This window comes from Typha latifolia, chromosome 8 (assembly GCF_019914945.1).
Source record: "Typha latifolia isolate L0001 chromosome 8, TyphaL0001v2, whole genome shotgun sequence".
Taxonomy (NCBI): Eukaryota; Viridiplantae; Streptophyta; class Magnoliopsida; order Poales; family Typhaceae; genus Typha; species Typha latifolia.
In genome coordinates, this window is record NC_133093.1 from 7,674,857 (window position 1) to 7,696,659 (window position 21,803).

The 21,803-nt window shown below is 35.0% G+C and overlaps 1 protein-coding gene across 1 annotated transcript; it reads right to left on the minus strand.

Moving 5' to 3' along the window:
* Positions 1 to 12,978: 12,978 nt before the first annotated feature.
* On the minus strand, positions 12,979 to 17,588 carry LOC140793899 (protein PHR1-LIKE 2-like). The gene is made up of 6 exons (XM_073145668.1): positions 17,038 to 17,588; positions 15,445 to 15,521; positions 15,265 to 15,319; positions 14,361 to 14,430; positions 14,170 to 14,239; positions 12,979 to 13,559 (listed from the first exon to the last, which is right to left on the minus strand). Exons 1-6 carry the CDS (start codon positions 17,201 to 17,203, stop codon positions 13,254 to 13,256), a joined length of 744 nt encoding a protein of 247 aa, XP_073001769.1. The 5' UTR covers positions 17,204 to 17,588; the 3' UTR covers positions 12,979 to 13,253.
* Between the last annotated feature and the right edge of the window lie 4,215 nt (positions 17,589 to 21,803).

The window sequence follows — 21,803 nt, forward strand, 5'->3', positions numbered from 1 at the left end:
CAATGATGAAGCTTGAGGAGCTTTCCAAGACTTCTAATTTGAGGCTGTCGTCCCAAAAAAGCCATAGTCTGCCTGAGAAACAGACCGAGGGAATGATGATTTTGTTGCGAAGAGGGAGATTTCTAGAGATAGCTCAGGCTTTATTCTCGCTACACTTTGTTTCCAAAAAGAAGGCGAGGTTAGCCCCCATGTTGTGGAGGATCTTTTTAAGGTTTTTGGCTGTCGAGGCGCCTTCATACCCTCGACAGTTCCAAGATAGTAGCTTCATGATTGGTCATGCGGCACCTTTGGCACTGCCCCCCCTGGCCATTTTCTTGGGGGTGTTTGTTTCATTCTTTCGTAGTTTGAGAGGAGATTTAGATGGTCTAAGGTTTATCAGCTCTACTCCTTTCTTCTTCCTCAGGGAGAGGAGTTTTGCTAGGGGAGAGGATGAACTGTTAGGTTAGGACTCAGCCACGATGGTGGCCGTAGGTAGGGAGGGGTTGTAGTAGGATTTGAGGGAGGTATTAAGATTTTTCAAGCTGTATGTAGTAGTGTTTTCAATGGGGGTTACGTTGATTAGCATGAGGCATTCCTATATGGGTTGGGTCTGCTGCCTAGATACTAATTGGATGTTGGCAGCTGTGGTGATTTGACCTATAAGCACATTTATTAGGAGGGGGCTTGGAGGTGGTAGTTGTAGGCCGACGTGTTGGAGTGTCTTTGTTAGGACACCTCACGTTTTGCCAGTTGGAATGATGCCTTGGGCAGCGGTCTTCGAAAGGTGACAAAATGGGGGATGGGTCTAAGAGAGATGACGTGATACACTTTGCATGTAGTGCTCCCTTAGGATTGGCTCTAGGGTCGACAAGTCTATCTCTTCTAGTCATGTCTCATTAATGCTTGCATGTACCTTCTTCAGCGATTGATTTTGATTGCTGGAGGGTGAGCTTTCCACGAAGCTTAGGCAATGGTGGTCATACCGGCCTTCGTCGCTAGACTTCTGCTCCAGTGAGGGGGAATTAGCTCCCAACTGTGAGAACTTGGCTTTTACCATTTCTAGAAGCTTGTCTTGCATGCTAGGGGGATAGTCTTGCTTGATTAAGTTTTCCACCCTACCCTGGTGAAGGCAGTCTTGGACTTCATGGTCAATGCATCCATAGAAGCAACAGTAGCACGGCAGGGGCTCATCTTTGACTTGAACCACCGTCATTGTGCTATTAAGAAGGGTGATTGACAAGGAGCTTGCAAGTGGCTTTAAAAATATCTATCTTAACTCTCACTCTTTTGTATCTGGACCACTTCTCTTCCTCCATGGAAAGCGTCGGGATGAGAGTCCCCACTTTGGCCGCTAGCTTCTTGGTCTTCGAGACAGAGAGGTATTCTAGCAGAAGGCTATGGAACTAAACCTAGAATTCCGCGTCGTAGAAGACCCAGCTCTCAACTAGCAGGTTCGACTGGAAAGGGTTGAGCATGAATGGATCTCTATTGTAGGACCAAGGTGAGCGTCCAGATCCACCATCTATCCTTCTCCTTTTCAAAAGATAATAGGAAGGTGTTCCGGCCTACCTTCGTAAAATCCATGCTTCCTTCTAGTCTTTATGCCTTCATGAGGGTGGCTTTCAAACCGCCCGCATTGAAGGGCTTATCAATCATAAGCTTCCCAGTCAGGCAAAGATTTGGGTTGCGGCTTGGAATGACATTGTCCTCTAGGAATGGAATGGATTCTTCCATATCATTTTCTTCAAGCATCTCAAAGAATCTTTATAGTAGCTCTTCTTAATTATTTATTAGGAGAGAGAAAGGGGTGTATTAACTGTAGAGGAGAGGATGTTAGAAGAGAAGGGAGAGGGTGATTGTCTTGGGTAGGAGTATTAAGTAAGAGGGAGGAGGGCTGGGGGAGAGGTTGGAGATGGTAACAGCTGAGGAAGAATGGCAGTAAAATGGGGAAATGGAGGAAAGTTCCTTAGGAAAAACCCTAGCAAAGCTAGGTGGAAAAAAATTATACAATTCTTATTCAAGGGACTAAAAAATATTGTTATGTACCTTGATCTTGTAGAGTTTAGTTGTGAATTCTGATCTTAGCATATATTTTTAAATACATAGAAATTTCTAATAGTTTATATTTTTATAATTTTTTTAATTAGGCTAGTTTTAATTCAAGCTTGATTATTCGTAAAATTTGACTTGAATTGATTATGGCTTGAAATTGATTATTGATCGATTCTTTCTATCTCGAGCTTGAAATTGACTCGAATTAAAATAATTTCAATTCAAACTTTTTCATAAATCTAAGTTCAAAATTATTTTTAATTCAAGCTTGATTGGAGCTGTACTCGAACTAGTTACAACCTTACCACCAATGTCTAATAACTTTTAAAATATTACGATTGCCACTAAAATCTTTGGCTCTGTTTGATTTGAGTCCAAGTCCTAAACACGATTAAAAAGTTGTTTTGGGATTTTTTTTCCCTCTTTCAAGTTTTAAATTTTTCCGGGCTTACAAGCCAATAAGCTTACAAATCCTTTTCTTTTGGTGCACTTCGTGACTGCAAGCCAAATATGGGATTATGGGTTTTTTTGGGCTTGCGTGGAGTAGGGTTATTTTTTTATTTTTTTAAGTCTTAGTACTTGTGGCATTGTTTGCTTTGAGTTCACGGGTGTCCTTGAACTGATTCAGGGACCCCTAACCTAGTTTGGTAACCAAACAGTAAAAAAAATTTCTTAATCTAGTTCAATACCTACTCCCTAAATAAATACTAATATATAAATTTTAATATCATTTCAAATTAATTTTAATTTTACCCATGACTTAAATTAGGGGTGTCAAAATAAACGAGCAACTCGAGCTCGGCTCGGCCAAAACTCGGGTTCGGCTTGACTCGACTTGAGCTTAGCCAAGCCTAAGCCTTAACTTTAGGCTCGATTTGAATTTCAAGCTGAGCCTGCAGGGGTGTCAAGCTCGTCGAGCAGATCGGGCTTGGCTCAGGCTCAGCTCGACTGGAGATTGAGTCCGGCTCGGCTCAATCAGAGCTGAGCCGAGCCCCGAGCCGCTGAGGCTCGCTTAGGCTCGGCTCGATCGGCTCGGTATAAAGCTAAATTATAAAACCCTAATCCCCAAATCTAAGTCCCATATCCCCTCCCCTCCTCCTACCCCAAATCTAATTTCCCCTTGCTCGTCCCCTCGAACTACTGCTGCCTCTTTCTCCTCCTCCTTCGACACTCGGCAGTCGGCAGTTCGAAACTTCAGCAGTTGGCACTCGTGCTAGTCGTCTCCTCGAGCTGCCGCGGTGCCGCCTCGTCAAGCTACCATGGACCCACGGCAGTCGTCTCATCTAAGCTCCGCCTCACCTTCCTTCTCCAAGTCGTCGTCGCCGCGTCGTCCTCCTCCTGCGGTAGTGGTCTCCTCTAAGCTCTGCCTCACCTTCCTTCTCCAAGCTGCCGCCACCGCGTCCTCCTCCTCCCGCGGTAGTCGTCTCCTCTAAGCTCCGCCTCACTTTCCTTCTCCAAGCCGCTGCCGCCGCGTCGTCCTCCTCCATTGGCCGGCAAGAGGTATCCTCTATTGTCCTCCTCCATCAGAGTATTTTTTTTCTTAGAGTATTTTTCTTTAGAGTATTTTTTTCCTATTTCTGGTGGTATCAAAATCCTTACTTATTGACTTTTTTTTTATATTTACAATCATTGATTTGAACCAGATAATATCTAAGATACAAAAATAGGGTCCAGTGAAGAGGGCATGGTGAGAAGAAAGATAGATAACTTTGCATGAGTTAGGCTTTCGTTTTTTTTCCCACATATTGAACAGGGTCTATAGTAGAAGATAGAAACTCCCGTATGCCCTCTTCACTGGTGAGAAGAAAGATAGATAACTCTGCATGATAATGGCTTCCGTTTTTTTTTCCCACATATTGAACAGGGCCTATGGTAGAACAGTGGCTTTAATTTGTAGAACAGTGGCTTTAATTTGTCATGTTTGTTAGAATAGAGTTTACAATTGCCTATTAAATTGCTTTGCTACTCCTAAGTCTTCCAATTATGAACATCATGGCAATAATTTATTTTATTCTATTAATTGTCCATTGTTGTATCTGTCATATATGTTTTTGTTTTGTACTAATTAAGTATTATAAAAATTTAAGCAGTACTTCTGTTTTTGTTTTTTATTTTTTTATGTAGATGTTAGAGTCAGTAACTAAGAATCTTTCTGATGCTGTTAGTGAAAATGAACCTATTGAAATTAATACTGGTGAAGAGGATAATAAAACTAAAAGGAAGAAGAAAGTAATAGTCAAAATAAAGGGAGAAGAAGAACTTGTGATGTATGGTTGTATGTCAAGCAGGTTAAGGTGAAAGAAAATGGAGAAAAGGTAGAAAAGTATCGGTGTAATAATTGCTCGTCATTATTTAATGTTCCTAAACAAGGCACCACTTCACACATAAAAAGACGTGAAATTTTGCACAGGTTTGGAAGGCAAAGGACAAAAAAAATTCCTTTTGCTTCTGCATCTAGTGTTACTGGGACTTCAAATATAGAAGAAAATTATCTCAAAACTATTTCATCATGATACAACCAAAATGTGGTGAGAAAAATAATGGCAAAAATGATGATGGTACATGAGTATCCTTTTAATATGGTTGAACATACATGGTTAAATATTCTTCTGAAGGTTCTTAATCCACGTTATGAACGGATTTCTAGAAATACAATGAGAAGTGATGTCATGAAAGTATATGAGTCTGCAAAAGAAGAAGTAAAATTGCTTTTGAAAGAAACTAATAGAATTAGTTTGACTTCATATTTGTGGACCTCAAATCAAAATATTGGATACATGTCTTTGACTGCTCATTTTGTTGATTCTGATTGGACTTTATAAAAACACATTATCAACTTTTGTCAATTGGAACCTCCACACACTGGAGTTGTTATTTCAGATGCTATTATTGATTGTCAATTGGAACCTCCACCTTCAGAAAATGATTGGTTTAAAGCTGCAAAAGTCTAAATTTTTGAAAAAAAATTATGATGTTACTCAAATTATATCGGGAAGTTCATATTCTACTGCAAATCTATTTTTTATTGATTTATGAAAAATGAAAGAAGCTTTAAATAAAGGATCTGAAAGTGAATTCTACTTTTCGAAGGATATGGCTATAGAAATGAGAAATTTGATAAGTATTAGGGGAGAATGTGATATATTGTTGGTAGTGGCAGTAGTATTAGATCCCCGATACAAAATGAAGCTTATTAACTTTTGTTTTCCAAAAATATATTGCTTTGCAGAAGCTCAAATAAATATACAAAAGGGTCCACAGAGTGTTGTATATTATTTTTGAATCACATGAACTTGAGAATGCATCAGGTGAAAATAATAGAATGAATGATAGATCTCAACTTGATAAGAGTGATGACTTGATTGGTGCTAAAGGATCAGAAGGTCAAGCAGAGTTTAAAAATTTTTTGGAATCAACAAATACAGTTAAACCTCTGAAATCTGAATTAGAAATATACTTAGAGGAGCAGACTACAAGTTTGATTGACAAGTTTGATACTCTAGAATGGTGGTGACTAAACATGTTGAAATTTCCTATTCTTTCCAAGATGGCTCGAGATATCCTTTTGGTTCCTGTTACCATTGTTGGATCTGAATCAGCTTTTTGCGCTGGCAGTAGAGTTCTATTGATTTTCGAAGCTCTTTGTCTTCCGAGACAGTGGAGGCTTTGATATGTAGAGGAAATTGGATTAGAGAATCATCAAAAAAATGAATCAGCTCCTTTAGGGTATGTGTACTATACTTCTCATAATAAATTTTTCTCATTTTATGCTTTTATAAACTATTGGTAACTTCTTTTTTATAATCTTATTTTCTTTAGGTATCGGCAATGGAAAATATGTTTGTGAAGATTCCAAATATAGTTTGATCTTTTGGTATCATACATTGTATGTCTTTTCCATTTGTATAGCATTTTCATTTTGCATAGATGATAGAAGAGGCAAGGATATATTAAAAATATTTTGAATTGAGAGCAATGATGTTTAAGTTAATTAACAACTGAAATTTCTGAATTTTCCCATCATTGTTTGTTTATACTGGTTGCAATGATGTTTAAGCTGCAATTAACTTGTTTTCTTTTTTTTTTGCAGTTATAGGATGAAGCTTCTTTTTGGTGTTGAGACTTGAGAGTGCCAAATAAATTTAGTTATAATATTTGGCATGCTATCAGATTTTATTGTAATATTTGGCAAGATATAAGTTAAGTACTTTATATTGTAATATTTAGAAAGTGATAGACTTATGATTTGGATGTCAAAATTTGGATTTGCTTTGAGCCAAAATTTGATGAATGGTACTATTGGTGTGATAATTTGGTTAGCTTTAGTAAAGTTCTGTATAATTTAAGTTAAGTTCATTTGGTTGGCTTTTGTTATATTTACTAGTAAAAATTTGGAAATTGGTGTGATTACTTTAAGCCAAATTTTGATGAATGATACTAATTAATATTTTGCAATTGGTATGATAATTTGGTTGGCTTTAGTAAGATTTTGTATAATTTAAGTTAAGTTCATTTAGTTGGCTTTTATTATATTTACTGGTAAAAATTTTGAAATTGGTGTGATTGCTAATCACTAATTAACTTTAAATTTTATAGTCAATTTGGTTGGCTTTTATTTTATTTACAAATTAAATTTGTTATTAAATTTTAGTTTTTTTTCACTTTAAATAGGTTGTGGCTCGGCTTGGGCTCGAATTGGCTCAGTCTAGCTCGAGCCAGCTTGGCTTGAATGAGGCTTGATAATAGGCTTGTTTCAGGTTCGGGCTCGGCTCGGGCTCGATCAGGCTCGGCTCGAGCTGGGGCGAGCCGAGCCTGAGCCCAATAAAGAAGCTCGAAATTAATTTCGAGCCGAGCCTAGGCAGCAGCCGGCTCGCTTAGGCTCGGCTCGTTTACACCCCTACGAGCTAGAGCCAGAGTTGGCTCGCTCTGGCTCAATATAAATTATCTTCCAAAATTCAAACCATAAACATTCACAAAACCCATCTCCAAACCAACCCCTTTCTCTTTCAGCTGCCAACCCATCTTTTCCTCCTCCGTCAGTATGTCAGCATCGCCTCCTCCTTCATCGATAACGATAGTAAGTCGGCACTGTCTCATCCTACTCCTTCGTCAGCAAGCCTCCTCAAGCCATCGCCACCTCCTCCACCACCTCCTCCTCCTCCTCTTTCTCCTCAAGCCGTCACCGCCTCCTCTGTCGACAAGCCTCCTCCACCGCCTCCTTCGTCAGCAAGCTTCCTCCACCACCTCCTCCTCCACCTCATCGTGGTTGACTAGTTTCAAGCTTGGGCTCAACTCCTGCTCGATCCAACTACGCTAGTGTATGGCTTGATAACAAGTTTCATTCAAGCTCGAGCTCGGCTCGAGTTGAGCTGAGAAGCCGAGTTGAGCTGAGCCGAGACTAATTCTCAAAATAGGCTCGAAATTAATTTCAAGCCGACCCTGAGTGGAGTTGACTTGCTTAGACTTGACTTGGGTCATTTACACCCCTAACTTAAATCTATTAATTTTATATCTTATTAATCTTATCTCTCATCTCTCTTTCAAAATATTCATATTTTATATTTTATAATAATATCAAATCATGTCCAATTGAGTCTCTCTCCTATCTAAGGTTATATTTTTTTTCTTAAGTTCCTAATATTACAAATTTCATTCTAAAAAAGTAAACATAAGTTATTGCAGATTTACAATAATTTATTAGTTTAAAAGCCCTAAAGCCTTATAAGTTATTGCGTACTTAGTATATTTTAAATTTTTTTAAAGGAAATTATATTTATTTTGGAGAAACATTGAGATTATATAATAGATGATTTGAAATAAGAGTGTCATTATTGACATAAAAAATAAAAAATATTTACTTTTTAGAAAAATCAAGAATATATCATGTATATCAAAATATTATTATTAAATTTATAAAATATAAATATAAGTCATTTGAGGACTAAATTTGTAATTTGAGAAGAATTTAAACTTAGACTCATTTTATCTTTTTCCGTCCTCTCTCTTCTTTTGAACTTGGTCAGAGAAAAAGAAAATTATTTGATTAGTGAACATGGTTAGTGGTCCCTAACTAAATTCAGAGAAATTATTTGGTCTCAAACGCCTAACTCTTTCAGAATTATCATTACAATTAATTTTTGACAGACTATTTATAAAATAGTCCAAACAAATAATTGCTAAAGTTATTAAATACCTTTTTTTTTTAAGAATTCAATTATATTTATTTTTTGCGATTATGATAATTTGAAGAAGTCCAGTAATTATTATGATAATTTCTTTCAGTAACAATTATATAGAATTTCAAATAAAATTTAGAGAAAATTTATCATAAGTACTTTATCTCTCTATTACTATTTACAACTCGAACACTGTATTTTACTTTTAATACCAAAAAGACACTCTAATTAATTCTACCCTAACACCAACTAACGAAACTGAGAATATTTTTTACTTTCTAAAATAAAATATTAAAATACATAAAATACCCCTCATTTGGCTCTATAAATTAATTTCCCATTATTTTTATCTTAATCTAAAAGAACTTATTCAAGGTTATTCAAGAGTATTAAGATTATTTTGTATCAATAATTAATGACTACTCTAATGGTAGTGTGTTTTTAGATATTTTAAGCAAATTGTAAGGCAAGTGATAGATATTCATGTGGTAGGAAGTGAATGATACTAGAGACAAAATATAGTGTGTTATTAATATCACCTTTTGTCATCCAATGTTATAGGAAGGATTGCTAGTCATATAGGTAAGCCACTCTATATTTGCATAAAATATTAGAGGAATTTGCACCCAGCCTTATATCTCTATTTTTACTATTTATAAATTGAGTTTTATAATTTAATAAATATGTGTAGAAAATATTGTGTTGTTAAATCTATTAATTAAACTTAACCGAACTCCTAGATTAAATTAATTATATTAAAAATATTAAGAAAATACTCTAGGCTAAGTTATACTTACGTAAGATATACTTAACTCAATCAAACTCAATTTAATCTAATCTGACCCAATTCAACCCAAGTATTTTACTTTCTTTTTGAAATAATTAAATTTGATGAAATATTCTTATTTACCCAAAATAGTATTTGTTTAAATTTAATATAGAGTATTTTTTACACATATTCGCTAAATTATAGAGTTTAATTTATAAATAATGCAAGGTGTTATATGTAAATTTCCTTAAAAAAATTTATAAAAGTTCATAAAAGTTTGGTTTGAGAGTAAGTTCCGAACTCTATTAGTTAATCTCAATTTTTAGTCTTAATTTTTTATAAAGTAAATTTGATTAGATATATAAAATAAAAAAAGATAAAAATATATTTGGTTACTAAACCAGTTTCCGTTCCCTAAACTTAAAAGAAAATTAAGACCTTAGCTTCTATCTGCAATCGATTAGAAAAGACTCATCGGTGTTGATTTTGAACGAAGTTCTTCATTTCATGCAACTTCTACCTAAGCGCGCAGGGCGAACAATATGATGAATAATTTTTTATTTGTCTGGTAGGAATCTAAGAGCTGGGCCAATCTTTTATACCAAGCATTGGTAGGTTTCCAGTTCCAAATTATCTTAAGAACAAGATTGCAGTTTCCATGCCATTGGCCATCTATTGTAGACCTTAAATTAGTTGGGAATGTACTGTACTGATAGAAGGAAGCAGTCAAAAGGCCAGAGTCATCCGCTTAAAGAGGGATAGGAACAGAGCAAATGCTATGACAAAAGTAAGCAGACGAGCTAAAAGAACTAGAGAAGATCCAGGGATCATCTAGTAGAATGCCCATCCTCAATGGATTTATGGATGCCAATTCTTCAAGCTTAAGAAAAGAGTGACTTCTTCTACGTATCAATTCATTTTTTGACTCAACAAAGGACAAAATTGAACAGTCTAACCTTTAGTTTGGTGGGTTGGAATTGGATACTCAAATACAGGAAGGTATAAGACCCTGACATATATTAAGGTTATTAGCTAAAGAGAGCCCTGAATTCAATTAGGAAGATAAAAAAAATAATAGACTTGCCCCAGTTAGCTTGTTGGTTTCTAAGTAAACAACATTTATCCAACGCCGAATTAAAAACATCACAATTTATGGTATTTGGCTTAGTAAAGATTAAAATATCATCAGCAAATATGAGATGATAGATGTGATTATTGTTAGCAATTTTAAAACCCTCCAGCATATCATTGTTGAAACATTCTCAAGCAGACACGTGCCTCTCGCGTGAGGTTGTATGTACATGAGATTCACGTGGGAGGCTAGGAGGGTTAGCAATATATGATTAATATTAGATAAGACTAAAATAACAGAAATGAAAGAGATGTGCACAGGCCGCAACAAATTCATCTATAATACAACAATATAGGTAGAGTTCCAAATACAAAAGTGCATGTAGAAAAGAAGGTACAATAAGGGAAATTTTTTTTACAAAATATAAATCATAAGAAGGTAAAATCAGTCTACTCAAATATATATCAGACTAACGCTTAACAAATAGCACTATAACTAGCAAAATAACATAAATATGAGTACACCTAGTATAAAAAATGCATGAGTATCTAAACAGCTAAATTATTATAACAATAATTTCTAGCTTAGGATAAAGGGTTGGCGAATTATATTATATTATTATATTGTAAGACAATGCTTGATGTCTTAGTTTGTAAACCCCAAGCAATCAAGCATGTTATTCATGGAATGATAGATGATTATTTTGTCAACTAATGAGAGTCAACCTTTTGAGGTATTTAAGTTAGAAATTGAAAAATAAAATAACATAGAGCTAGCGATACTTGATGATGCAAGATGAGGGTGTCCTTGAACGGCGGTGCATCATTTTTTTACACAGGTGATTCAATGACATTGAGCTGAGGGCTTGGGTGGGTAGCATATAGGTGCGATACTAACTCATGATGATGCGCCTACAACTGAAATCCTTAGTCAGTGATGACAAATAAGCAGTTGGATGTTTGTCGGGCAATATGCAAGTAATTCTACCACTAGGGTTTGCCCTCGTTTGGAGGTGTTTATGTCAGACGAGTATGGTGATAACCGGTGGGCTTAGTGTTAGGCATGTTGAGTAGTCTTGATGAGGGTGAATAAAGTGTGCATCAAGTTGGATCATGCTAATCAATGCATACAAATTTGTATGCACAACTTAAATGTAGAGGCTACACCATTCATAGTGCTAGTGGCATGATATTATGTAATATAGTTAAGCTCATATGTGCTATCATATAATAATATGCTAATGAAAATGCATAGCAATTATGGCAAAAATGATCATACCAACTATTAAATCAACATGTGTAACTATAATATTCAGTCTACCATATTATATGTAATTATTTCAAAGTATAACCTAGCACATCATATCAAGCAATAATAGTAAGGGAAAAAAAGTTCACCTGCTCACAAGAACACCTTGATCTAAACTAGGTTTGCTTAGGGATTCGTGCTGGTCCAAGGGATGCCTACAACAAAAGCTGAGTTATCACAACCTAACTATTAACACTTTGCTAAAACCTAACTATAATGGTGTTCCAGATTCTCAAAATGAGCCAAAAGAATTCACAAGATGATTATAATACTTTGTATCTGGATCTAGTTTTAAGGGGAAGTGAAGCATTGTAAAGATAGGGTTTCCAGGAGTCCAATTACATGTACCACATATAATAATCATCTTTAGCACTTTGATTATCTTTTATTCTTCCTTTTTTCATTCTATTTTTTTTTTCCAAAAGATTTATTCATTCTTATGCCTGCTTCATCCAATTTTCCCAGCAAATGAGTCTATCAAAGAAGGCCTTCTGGTCGCTGATTACTTACTCATGATCATAATGAATGTAATCATAGATTCATAGCCATTGAATATACATAATAGCATACCATGAATATATCCGTAAACTATATGCATCCAAGTTGATAGCCTAAACAAGCATGTGGATGTGGTTAGGGCTGTCAAAAAAGTCCGTGGCTCATAAGGCTCGCGGGTTCAGCTCGGTAAGAGCCTAACTCAAGCTTGACTCGCTCTAAATGAGTCTGATTTGCTCGAGCTCGGCTCAAGCCCAAATCCTCTCTAGCATAAAGTAGACTCCACCGAAAACCTCTCCACTCTCCATCTCTTAGGTCACTCTAGCCCAAACCTCTCCACTGAGACCCTCTTTAGTTCGGCGACTAGATATCTACTAAATATCTCCTTTCGGTCCCCAAACCTTCTCCGTGAAAACTCAAAAGGCATCTCCATCTTCACCACCAAGGCACTAGCCACTGAGGCATCTTTCAATTGATCAAGGCATCTTTCAATTGATCAAGGCATCTTCACCATCGACCAAGGTCAATTATGATTTATTTTAATGTCACCACTGCGGAGCCATTAGAAGAAATCCAAACTCTAGCATCCACGTCCCGGAAGACAAAGACATCTCCCCAGTCCGACTCAAGCCTCATCGAGCTGGGCTCGAGTTGAGCCAAACTGAGTTTCCCTAGCTCGAATCAAGCTCTAGCCAGGTAAAAATACCTATTAAGCCGAGTCGCGCTGGGCCTAGCTCACTCAAGCTCTGCTCCATTACACCCTTAGATGTGGTACATAAAAAATAACAAATAAGTTAACGAGCATGTTTTAGGAGTTGGCCAAGCTCAAGGTACTCAGGAACGATCAACTACTTAGGAGAGCCAATGAAACCCTATTCCTACATAGTTATACCCTGTAGAATGAAGACATGACATTAAAAAGCCAGAATTTGCGTCCATCTCATTGAAAGAAAGCTACCAACTTTGCAATCAATCATTTGCAACTTAGAGCTTCAATTCCCTAGCTCAATGTCAGATGCCATTATACCCACCAAACATCAAGTTAACCACTAGTAGTATCTATCTAAGTGAAGATTATATCCATACAACTGAGACTATAAAGTGGAGCACCAAATAACATGAGCAGATAACGAAAATAAGCATAAGAACCTTACTTTAATTACCAGAAAGGCTAGGCTGTTTCTCTGACTCGAATCCGTGTATGTCCGTGTGAATATTGAGTAAAAGAAAATAAGTTAAAGATCCTCATTTACTGAAACAAAGGACGTCGACATGGGCAAAGAGATGGTACAGGATTAAGCAACTTTCCCCCGATTCTCATCAGAAGACTTTTCACCTTCAAATTGCTTCAACTTCCAGCAGAAAGGTGTCCCTAAAGGTCTTTTCAAAACAAAACGATATTTTAGCACAGTTTCCGCTTTAATTCAGATGGCTTCTGGAAGAAGAACTGGCTTTCTATAGCTGATGAAGTTTTGCCCCCTGGACTGTGCAAACTGATTGATCCCATAGATAGCTGGTGAAAGACAGACGGGCTCAAGGGATCAGATGACGAGCATGTGACACCAGTTGATGGGTCTGGAAGGTCGTGCTCAGCGATGTTGAAACCACTTGATGCAATTTGCTCTGAGGCGATTTTACATGCCTTCTCTAATAAAGAATCAATGTACTTGCGGTATGCTTCCATTCGAATCTGCACGTGCTTCTGAACCTGATACAGAAAACAAAGCAGTTAAGCAAGATGAACTGCACTATTAATATTCCAAATCATCTGCATTCATTAATGTAAAGTATAAAAAGTTTGTCTCCTCATCATACAAATTAGAATGACATAAATGGCATGGAAATAACAAGGTGAGTTTAATTTACAGATTAAATCTCTCAGTAGATCAAAATATCTATTGGAGTAAATGCAACAATTCCGAAATATCTTCCTGATCCAGAGAAGTCAATGTTAGTGAAATCACCCCAATTAAATCCCGTAATAAACATTCTATCACTGTCATTTTCAGAGGAAAGGGAATAGATGTCATGCTTCATTAAAGAAACTAGATAAAACCACTGAATAAGTCGTTCCTTGTGCATGGGGAACAGAATATGATGTCAACAAGAGGACAAGATAACCTCTTTCAACATCTAAGGTAACGGAAGAACGTGCAAAAAATTTTAGTTCTGAAACAAAAAAGAAAAGATTGTTGTTGGGAAAGAAAGAATATGGACATTCTACATCAGCTAGAAGACGCTAGTTAGGTGACAAAAAAGGACATAAATGAGAGAAGGAAGAAAGAATCAAAAGGATATAGGAGATGTAAAGGGGTTACCTCCACTTGTTCATGCAATCTTCGCTGCACTTCCATTTGTGCTCTCAGTGCCTCTTTGACCTCTTGACCTCTAGAAGCAGAGTAGTGCACCATGTTAGTGGTTTTCTGGTCTCTGAGTTGCTAAACCATATCCAAATAGTACAAAATAATCAAAAGATAGATTATCAAGGAGACTAGGACTCTTATCTTACTCATTAGGATCAGGAGCAGGAACTTTTGGAGACAAAGCACCGGCGCTTTGTGCTTCTAGAAGATAGGTAGCTGAGATTTCAGGAAGCAGACCAATAAGGAAAGATCATGTAATGCTCAATATTTTTAATCTCTCTTTATCGCACAATTTTAAAGAAAATAATTCTTTATTCCGGTTTAAAAGGAAAACATTAGGCCAAGCCTCCAACCCGGTAGGTAGCAGTTTTTGTGTTAACGAAATGATATCAGATCAAATTTAAACGAAAAACAATCAGAGAAAAAAAGAATCATATGATCTTATATAGTTTACTTTGAAATGCACCAAATGATCATTGATAGGTGATAAAATTTATAGGTGATAGCTTGTATTTTTATTTTTTTTCAGTTGAATTACAGACACTCAGGAAAGTCACTGCTTGCCAGACAGAACATGAGCATCCAAAAGAACCTCCAATATTCATATCCAGTTCTTATTTGCCATTCTTGGTTACTATAAGGAGAAGATAACACTAACAATTGAGGGTCCAAAAGTTCCTCTAGTGCAAGATAGATGGATGATTTGCAGCAAATTTGTGTCAGCCTTTTAGAATTTAGCTTTGTAGACGGTCCGTTAGACAACAGAACAAGTTACCTAATTCTGTAAATGTTATTAGATTATTATATAGGTTTATAAGATTCAACTAAAAGGAAGGCACCAAATTAGCATGGGTGCAATTTGTTAAGCCTCTGAACATTCTACATAGGACAGTCAAATGTATAGGAAGTTGTTATTTTAGCTTGCCACACCATAGTTTACTAAATCTTATCAATGGAGGTTTCACCAAGATCTCAGAAGCTGGTACAGAAAAGCATGCATTGCAAACATAAATTAAATTAACAATGGGAAGTGAAGTATGCTAAACTTACCATCTTTGGATTGATCAGTCATCTCTTTGCCAGATTGCTTGCCTAATCTGTATTTCTGGGAAAAATAAAGTGCTATCGCATGAAAAAGCGTTTAGCCAAACAGTAGGTCAATCGAATCAATATGTTTAAGACATCAATTAGATTGCAAAGGAGGCTGTACAACTATGCAAGCATAGATACCTGAAGATGACTCTTCAGATGAAAAAGAGTGAGACCCTTTACACCCATTGTTCGCATGATGGTCTTTGGCGTTGCTTCTGTTGGAAAAGTAAACAATGTCCTCAGGTACAAATAAAATGATCAAAGTTTCAAATTCGCACAATTAGATTAACTTTTGAGAGCAAATTCTAGGTATTAACATTCAAAATTTGTTGTTCAAGGATCTCGGAGAGAGATCATAATAGAAAAGAGATATATGTTAAAGACGTGGCATCATAATCACATTCATATACATATTCTAGAAGATGAAATGGGAAACAATGGGCACTTCAATAATTTTATTCTTAAGATAATTAATGAGAACAAGAATATACCTAGCTCCATGGAACTATCAAATACGTTGGACCACAATGTACATGTAACTACTAGCACGAGATGCCCTTCCTTGATCTTTAATCATTTATCATGTTTGCATCTACCACAGTGCAACAATACATGCTCTATGAAACACCTGATATAAAAACTTGCAAATAGGAATACACTAAGACACACACAAAATGGGATCAAACACATGTTCCTTCAATTTTTTGAGTAATGTATGGACTTTTAAACCACAGAGAGTAAGGAGGATCCACATGGTTGTACTAAACATCAATGTCAAATTCCAACTTGCTGAATACATAGCGATAGGAGTGAATTAAGTCATAACCTCCTTTTTCAGACCACTCATCTTTCAGGGAAGGCCACAATGCAAGTATGCAGCAAGATCGCAAATACTATCTACAAATATCACTAGAATCTTAAAGGTATGACACACATTATTTGATTGAAATCTTACATCTTAAGCTTTTTAGGTTAACCAGTTATCTAACATGGCATCAGTTTTGACATGTTGATCTTTCTTCTATCAACCATGTGAATATGTGATCATTGATTAACAGATCATGTAGGCATCACACATTTCCAGCTTGCTACTGTTGAATATAGAAACCATGATAGAAAAATTTAAGCACAATTTTTTGCATTTAATTCCTGTAGAAGTTCTGTGCAAAGTATGAAGAGGAAAAACTCGAGGTGATCAACCCCAGGAGACTGAGATAAATGCAATATCTTGTACAAATAATAAAACAACTGAGCACAATTAAAGATAAAAAATTAATAAATAATGCAGGTAATAAACACCAGGATATATCAGGGGCATCAGCAAAGATACATTTCATTGACTAGAACGTGGGGTTCCCACAATTTTAAGAATAGAAACTGCATTAATGACTCCACTTGAGAAAAGGTACACCTTTGTGATGTAATATATAACAGGAATGATGGAAAAAAGAATTGGAATGACAAGTTACCACAAAGCAACAGCTAAAGCACCATCCAATGGGCAAGAAGTAAAATCTAGTACAAAAGAAAGAAAAAAAGGTAAATTCTCAAGGAAATCCAGATAAGAAGCATTAAAGTCTCCGACAACAACCCAAAGCTACCAAATTTAAGACAGAATCAAGTAACATCATCACAAATAAAGAAAACCCTCTTCAGAAAACCAGCCATTTCACTGGTTGTCTTAGATTACAGCAACAAAGAACACAAAGGAGGGGGTTAAAAGCTACAAACTTTCTGGTCCTCCGAGCTGCGCGACGGCATCAACGAAGCGCTCATGGAGATCCGCCGTCCACCGGAGGCGGGGCTTGGGATCGGCGGTGAGGACGAGGCTTGGCCCATGGGCCTCCTCTGCGGAAGGAATCGAAGCTTCTTGCCGGTGGATCAAACCGGAGAACATCTCCTTTTGGGAAAAAGAGAGAGACCCAAAAGGCAAAATCCTTGAAAGAGAGGAGTAAACAAAAGTTCGGAGCAAAAGAGAACAAGTGGAAATGGGTCTTTCTTTAATGCTTTCACACACACATACAGTAGGTGTAGAGAGAGGGAAGAGAGATAAAGAAAGGGAAAGGAGTTGTCTTTTTGGCTCTTAGTTGTGGTTATATTTTTTTGTCTCTGAAGTCCATCATCGGAGCTTTGGACCAATAGGACTAATAGGATCAAGAAAGGTTGGATTTTCTTTTTTATTTTATGGGATTTTTAGTGGGTGATGGAGATTTTTGTGGAGGAGTTGAGATGAGGTCTTTCCTCTCTCTCTCTCTCTCTCTCTCTCTCTGTGGCTTTACTTTGCCTTTATGCTGTTGACTGGTAGATTTCAAGAGTCCTGGCCTTACAACTTGACAAGACAGGAGTTCATGAGGGCTTTGGATTGTGTGAGGATTTTGGTTTCTCTTTTTGTTAGAAAGAATGCTTTATTGTAGTTTGGATCTGTACTTTTGTTATCATTACATGAAGTTTTTTCATCTTGTAGAACATATTTAATAATATCTATTTATATATTAATTTGACCTTGCCCCCTAAGATTATTAACTATTAAGTGTTTTTTTTACAAAATAACAACCTATAATTTGTCTATTTTATGATACACATTCCATCTTTAAAAATTTTATAATTTGACCCCTTTTTTTTTATTTATTTAAGATTCTAAATTAACTTAGATACTACTAAAGAAAATATTTTATTATAATATCTAAAATATCTCCGTCTTCTTCGGTTCTACTCCAAAAAGAAAAGAAGAAAAGGAGAAGAAATAGAGCGAGCGAGCAAGATGAGGAAAGGCGACATGACGGTGAAGAAAGTAAGTGAAAAAGATGACTGAGAGATTTAAAAAATAAGAGAGAATGATGAGATATTTTAGCAAAATCAATATCTGAAAATAAAATATAATACATTTTTAGTAGCAATATCAATTTTCTCTACTTAAATAAGCAAACTAAAAAATATAACTCATTCAAAAATTTTGCGATTAAACATATATTTGATATTCGTATTCGTACCTAAAAATTATATCTTACATATACTTGTATCCTAAATTGTATTCGTGTTTTTTTAAAATTATTACCCGTATTTTGTCGAGTAGAATATCCGAATCAGATCAAGTCAGAGTTAATCCGACTCGTTTTTACCCGTAGATACAACTCTACATACATAGAGATGCTTGATAATTTATGAATGAAAAGATAATAAAGAAAAAAAATTGAAAAGATTTTTAATAATTTAAGGGATCTATATATATATATAATTAGAAATATACGTGAAAACAAACAATATTTTAAAGTGTTTAAATAGAATTATCTCTTTTTATTAGATCCGATAGGCTAATGTGAGCAAATCGAATTGTTCCATATATAAAATTTCTACGCATATTTGTTACAAACAAAAACATGATTCATTTATATTTTAGTTGCAATATTAAATACTAGCAAGACTTATTTATTAAACAGATTAAATAAGGTAGACTTAAGTGGGCTAGACATGTTATTAGGATTTGCACCAGTTATTATGGAATCTTAAACAAATAAACAAGTCCTAATTCATTTAATATCTGTTAGGTTTTTTAGTATTGGCAAATATATATAAATTACTCTAAGTATTTTTATTAATTTATACGAGCATTTCTACAAGTTTTGATAAAGTTCACATTAAAGAATTTCGAGTTTTGAAGCTTTCAAGTCGTAGCGTTTGAAGAGCGTTTCAAACTTCTAAAAGCATTTGTTGGGCATTCGAACGTACCCTCATCGTTTGAAAATTTTAAGACCAGTTTTTGGGTGTTCGAATGCAGTCTGTACCCGTTCGAAGTGCATTTGTAATCTAGAATTTTAGGAATCCAAATTTACTTTTGATTTAGCTTTATCTTATTAACCTATGAGGTTGGTGATTACTTTTGAAAAGAAGTTCTTGGAGTTATAATATACTTTCACCAATAAAAGGTCCATCTCATCTCCAACGCATCAAACTTTGTCTTAAGGATCATCTAGAGGAAAGGACAATATCGAGGGCTACTAAGATTAGAGATCAATTAAAAATAATGAATTGCTGGCTTTAGCGAGTAAAACTGAGTTAAACAAAGTTGTAGAGTGTAACAACCGAACTCAGCCATGCAGGGCTTACCCCTCCCCGTGAGCGTCACGTGGGGGTGAGGGGGTTTGGAGCTTAACAACACGTTGGAACCTCTCCATGCCGCATCAGACTAGGCAAAAGTCGCTCATGACAAACAATATATTCGAAAGCCTAAAAAATTGATCCTTGATTTATGTTCCGCAAAATAACGTTACTTATTCAAGTATTATGTTGTTCAACGATGAAGTGGATAAGTGCATTAAAATTGGTAGACATAATCTTTATATGCTATAAAGTTGATTATGTTATTTATCAACATATTATACTATGAAATATATCATAGGAATAATCTATTATTTAAAGAATTACATTATTGCTATATTTTGGTAGTGGTTGGCTACCTTAGATCTACTTCTGTTATACTTATATAAGTTAAAGTTTTGAGAATAGATAAAATAGATAGATAACTTAAAGATTACATTCGAAGTCACTTCCGAACATACAATTGAAGATTTAATTAGTATAAAACGGAACATAATCTTCAACGTGACGTTATTATCTTAAATTCCGAACTTTATCTTTTGGGACTCTTCTTCGATAGAGGTTGGAAGGAATTCAAGAATGCTTATAATCTACTCGTTTGTTACTTGTTAATGTTTGTGCATGTCCAGCTTTCATCATCTTCTTTAATGACACCTTGTAACACAAAATGTAATATTACAAACAATCAATATTTTCTTTTCCTTTCATCATAATATAAAAGTACTGATTCAATTCTTCAAATGAGTACCTTCTCCTTTCCATCCATTTTGATAATCCTAAAAGGTGCTAGTTTGGATTTGTAACCTTGTTTTGCCATTTTAAAGTTAGGGCAATGATAGACAAATATGATATGCAATGCAACATTTTTATTCTCCACAAATATGATCTTCCAGTATATATCTTCTCTTTTTCTCTCCTGGATCATTTATGACGACTATATTATATTTACAGATTTATAAATTAAATATATTTTATTTTTTTGTACTTATATTTAAAATTATTTTACCTTCTTGTAATTTAAAATATGTCTTAAATCAGTTTCTATAGTTATGACTAAAGTGATACTGTTAGTTTTTTCATCTAAATTAATGAAGTGCGCCCAAAAGATTTTAAAATTTTGAATAAAGGCTTGAATTCTCTCCATTTTTTATTTTTTATGGACAAAAAGTGCTCTTCTTCTTATATATAAGTATTTTTTAGTTATATCACATCTAAGAACAAGACAAATATTTGATTAAAAAATATCAAATCATAAACTTATCTATTTTGACTAATAAACATGAAGGAGTATTTTGATAATTTGGCGCTCTATTAATTTTGACAAAAAAATCTATTAATTTTGACAAAAAAAAAATCAACAGTTTTATTTTAATCATAAGTATAGAAACTGATTTAAAACCTTTTTTTAAATATTGATATGCGATAGCAGTGAAAGTTATTGAAATTAATGATAGAATATCAGCCTATATTAAATAAGTAAAAACGCTATGTACAACTTAGTAAATGCAAATGAAAACTCACACTTTAGTAGCTTCAACTCCATATCAATCAATCCTCATGTGAGAGAGTTGAAGACCATGCAAGACTATTGTTGCATATTAGATGGGAGAAAACATAGATTATACTTGTTCTATCTAGCCATCACAGTTGTTTAGTTTAAGGCTAAGTTCTAAACTCGATTAGTTAATCTCATTTCTTAGTTTTAATTTTTTTAAAAATAAATTTACTTAGATAAAAAAAAATATTTAATTACTAAACTAGATTAAGAGTCTCTGAATCAGTTCAGAAAGAGTCTCTAAACTAAAAGCAAATAAGGCCCTATCTACAATAGAATATCTGTCGAAGAGCACTTATAATATCTATATTGTTCTCTCTCATTCTCATATTCACTAACTTCCTATTGTTCTCTTCCTCATATTATTATTATTATTATTATTATTATTATTATTATTATTATTATTATCTCCTCGTCTTATCTTCTATTATTCTCTTTTTCTATCTTCTCCTCTTCCTCCATGGCCTTTATTCTGCTTTCCTCCACCCATATGTTGTTTGAGGAAAAACACAAGGACCATGGATGGATCACCAGTCTTTTGAAACTTCTTCCTTTTGGAATGAGAATAGAATTTGCTCATTAAGATAGTAAGTACTGTTGACTTCTAATACCTCCTCGACTTTAATTCACTAATAAAAAATTTATGCTCATATGAGCTGAGCTCCAGTTAACAAGGCCTCTAAAGCCAATTTGTTTCTCTTCGTGTTTTTTTTTTCTTTCTTTAGAATGGTGCACCATAGTGCAAAATAACTTCTAAAATTTATTTTGAAAATAAGAGAAATAAATACTAATATATATATATATAAAAAATACAACGGGTTGTGCGATTATATACAACATACTACAT

Coding starts and splice junctions, on each gene's coding strand:
- LOC140793899 (XM_073145668.1), bottom strand. CDS start 17,203: ATGTTCTCCGGTTTGATCCACCGGCAAGAAGCTTCGATTCCTTCCGCA. Junction 14,431..15,264: donor GACTGATCAATCCAAAGATG/GTAAGTTTAGCA, acceptor CTGAAATCTCAG/CTACCTATCTTCTAGAAGCA. Junction 14,240..14,360: donor CCTGCTCCTGATCCTAATGA/GTAAGATAAGAG, acceptor CTCTGCTTCTAG/AGGTCAAGAGGTCAAAGAGG.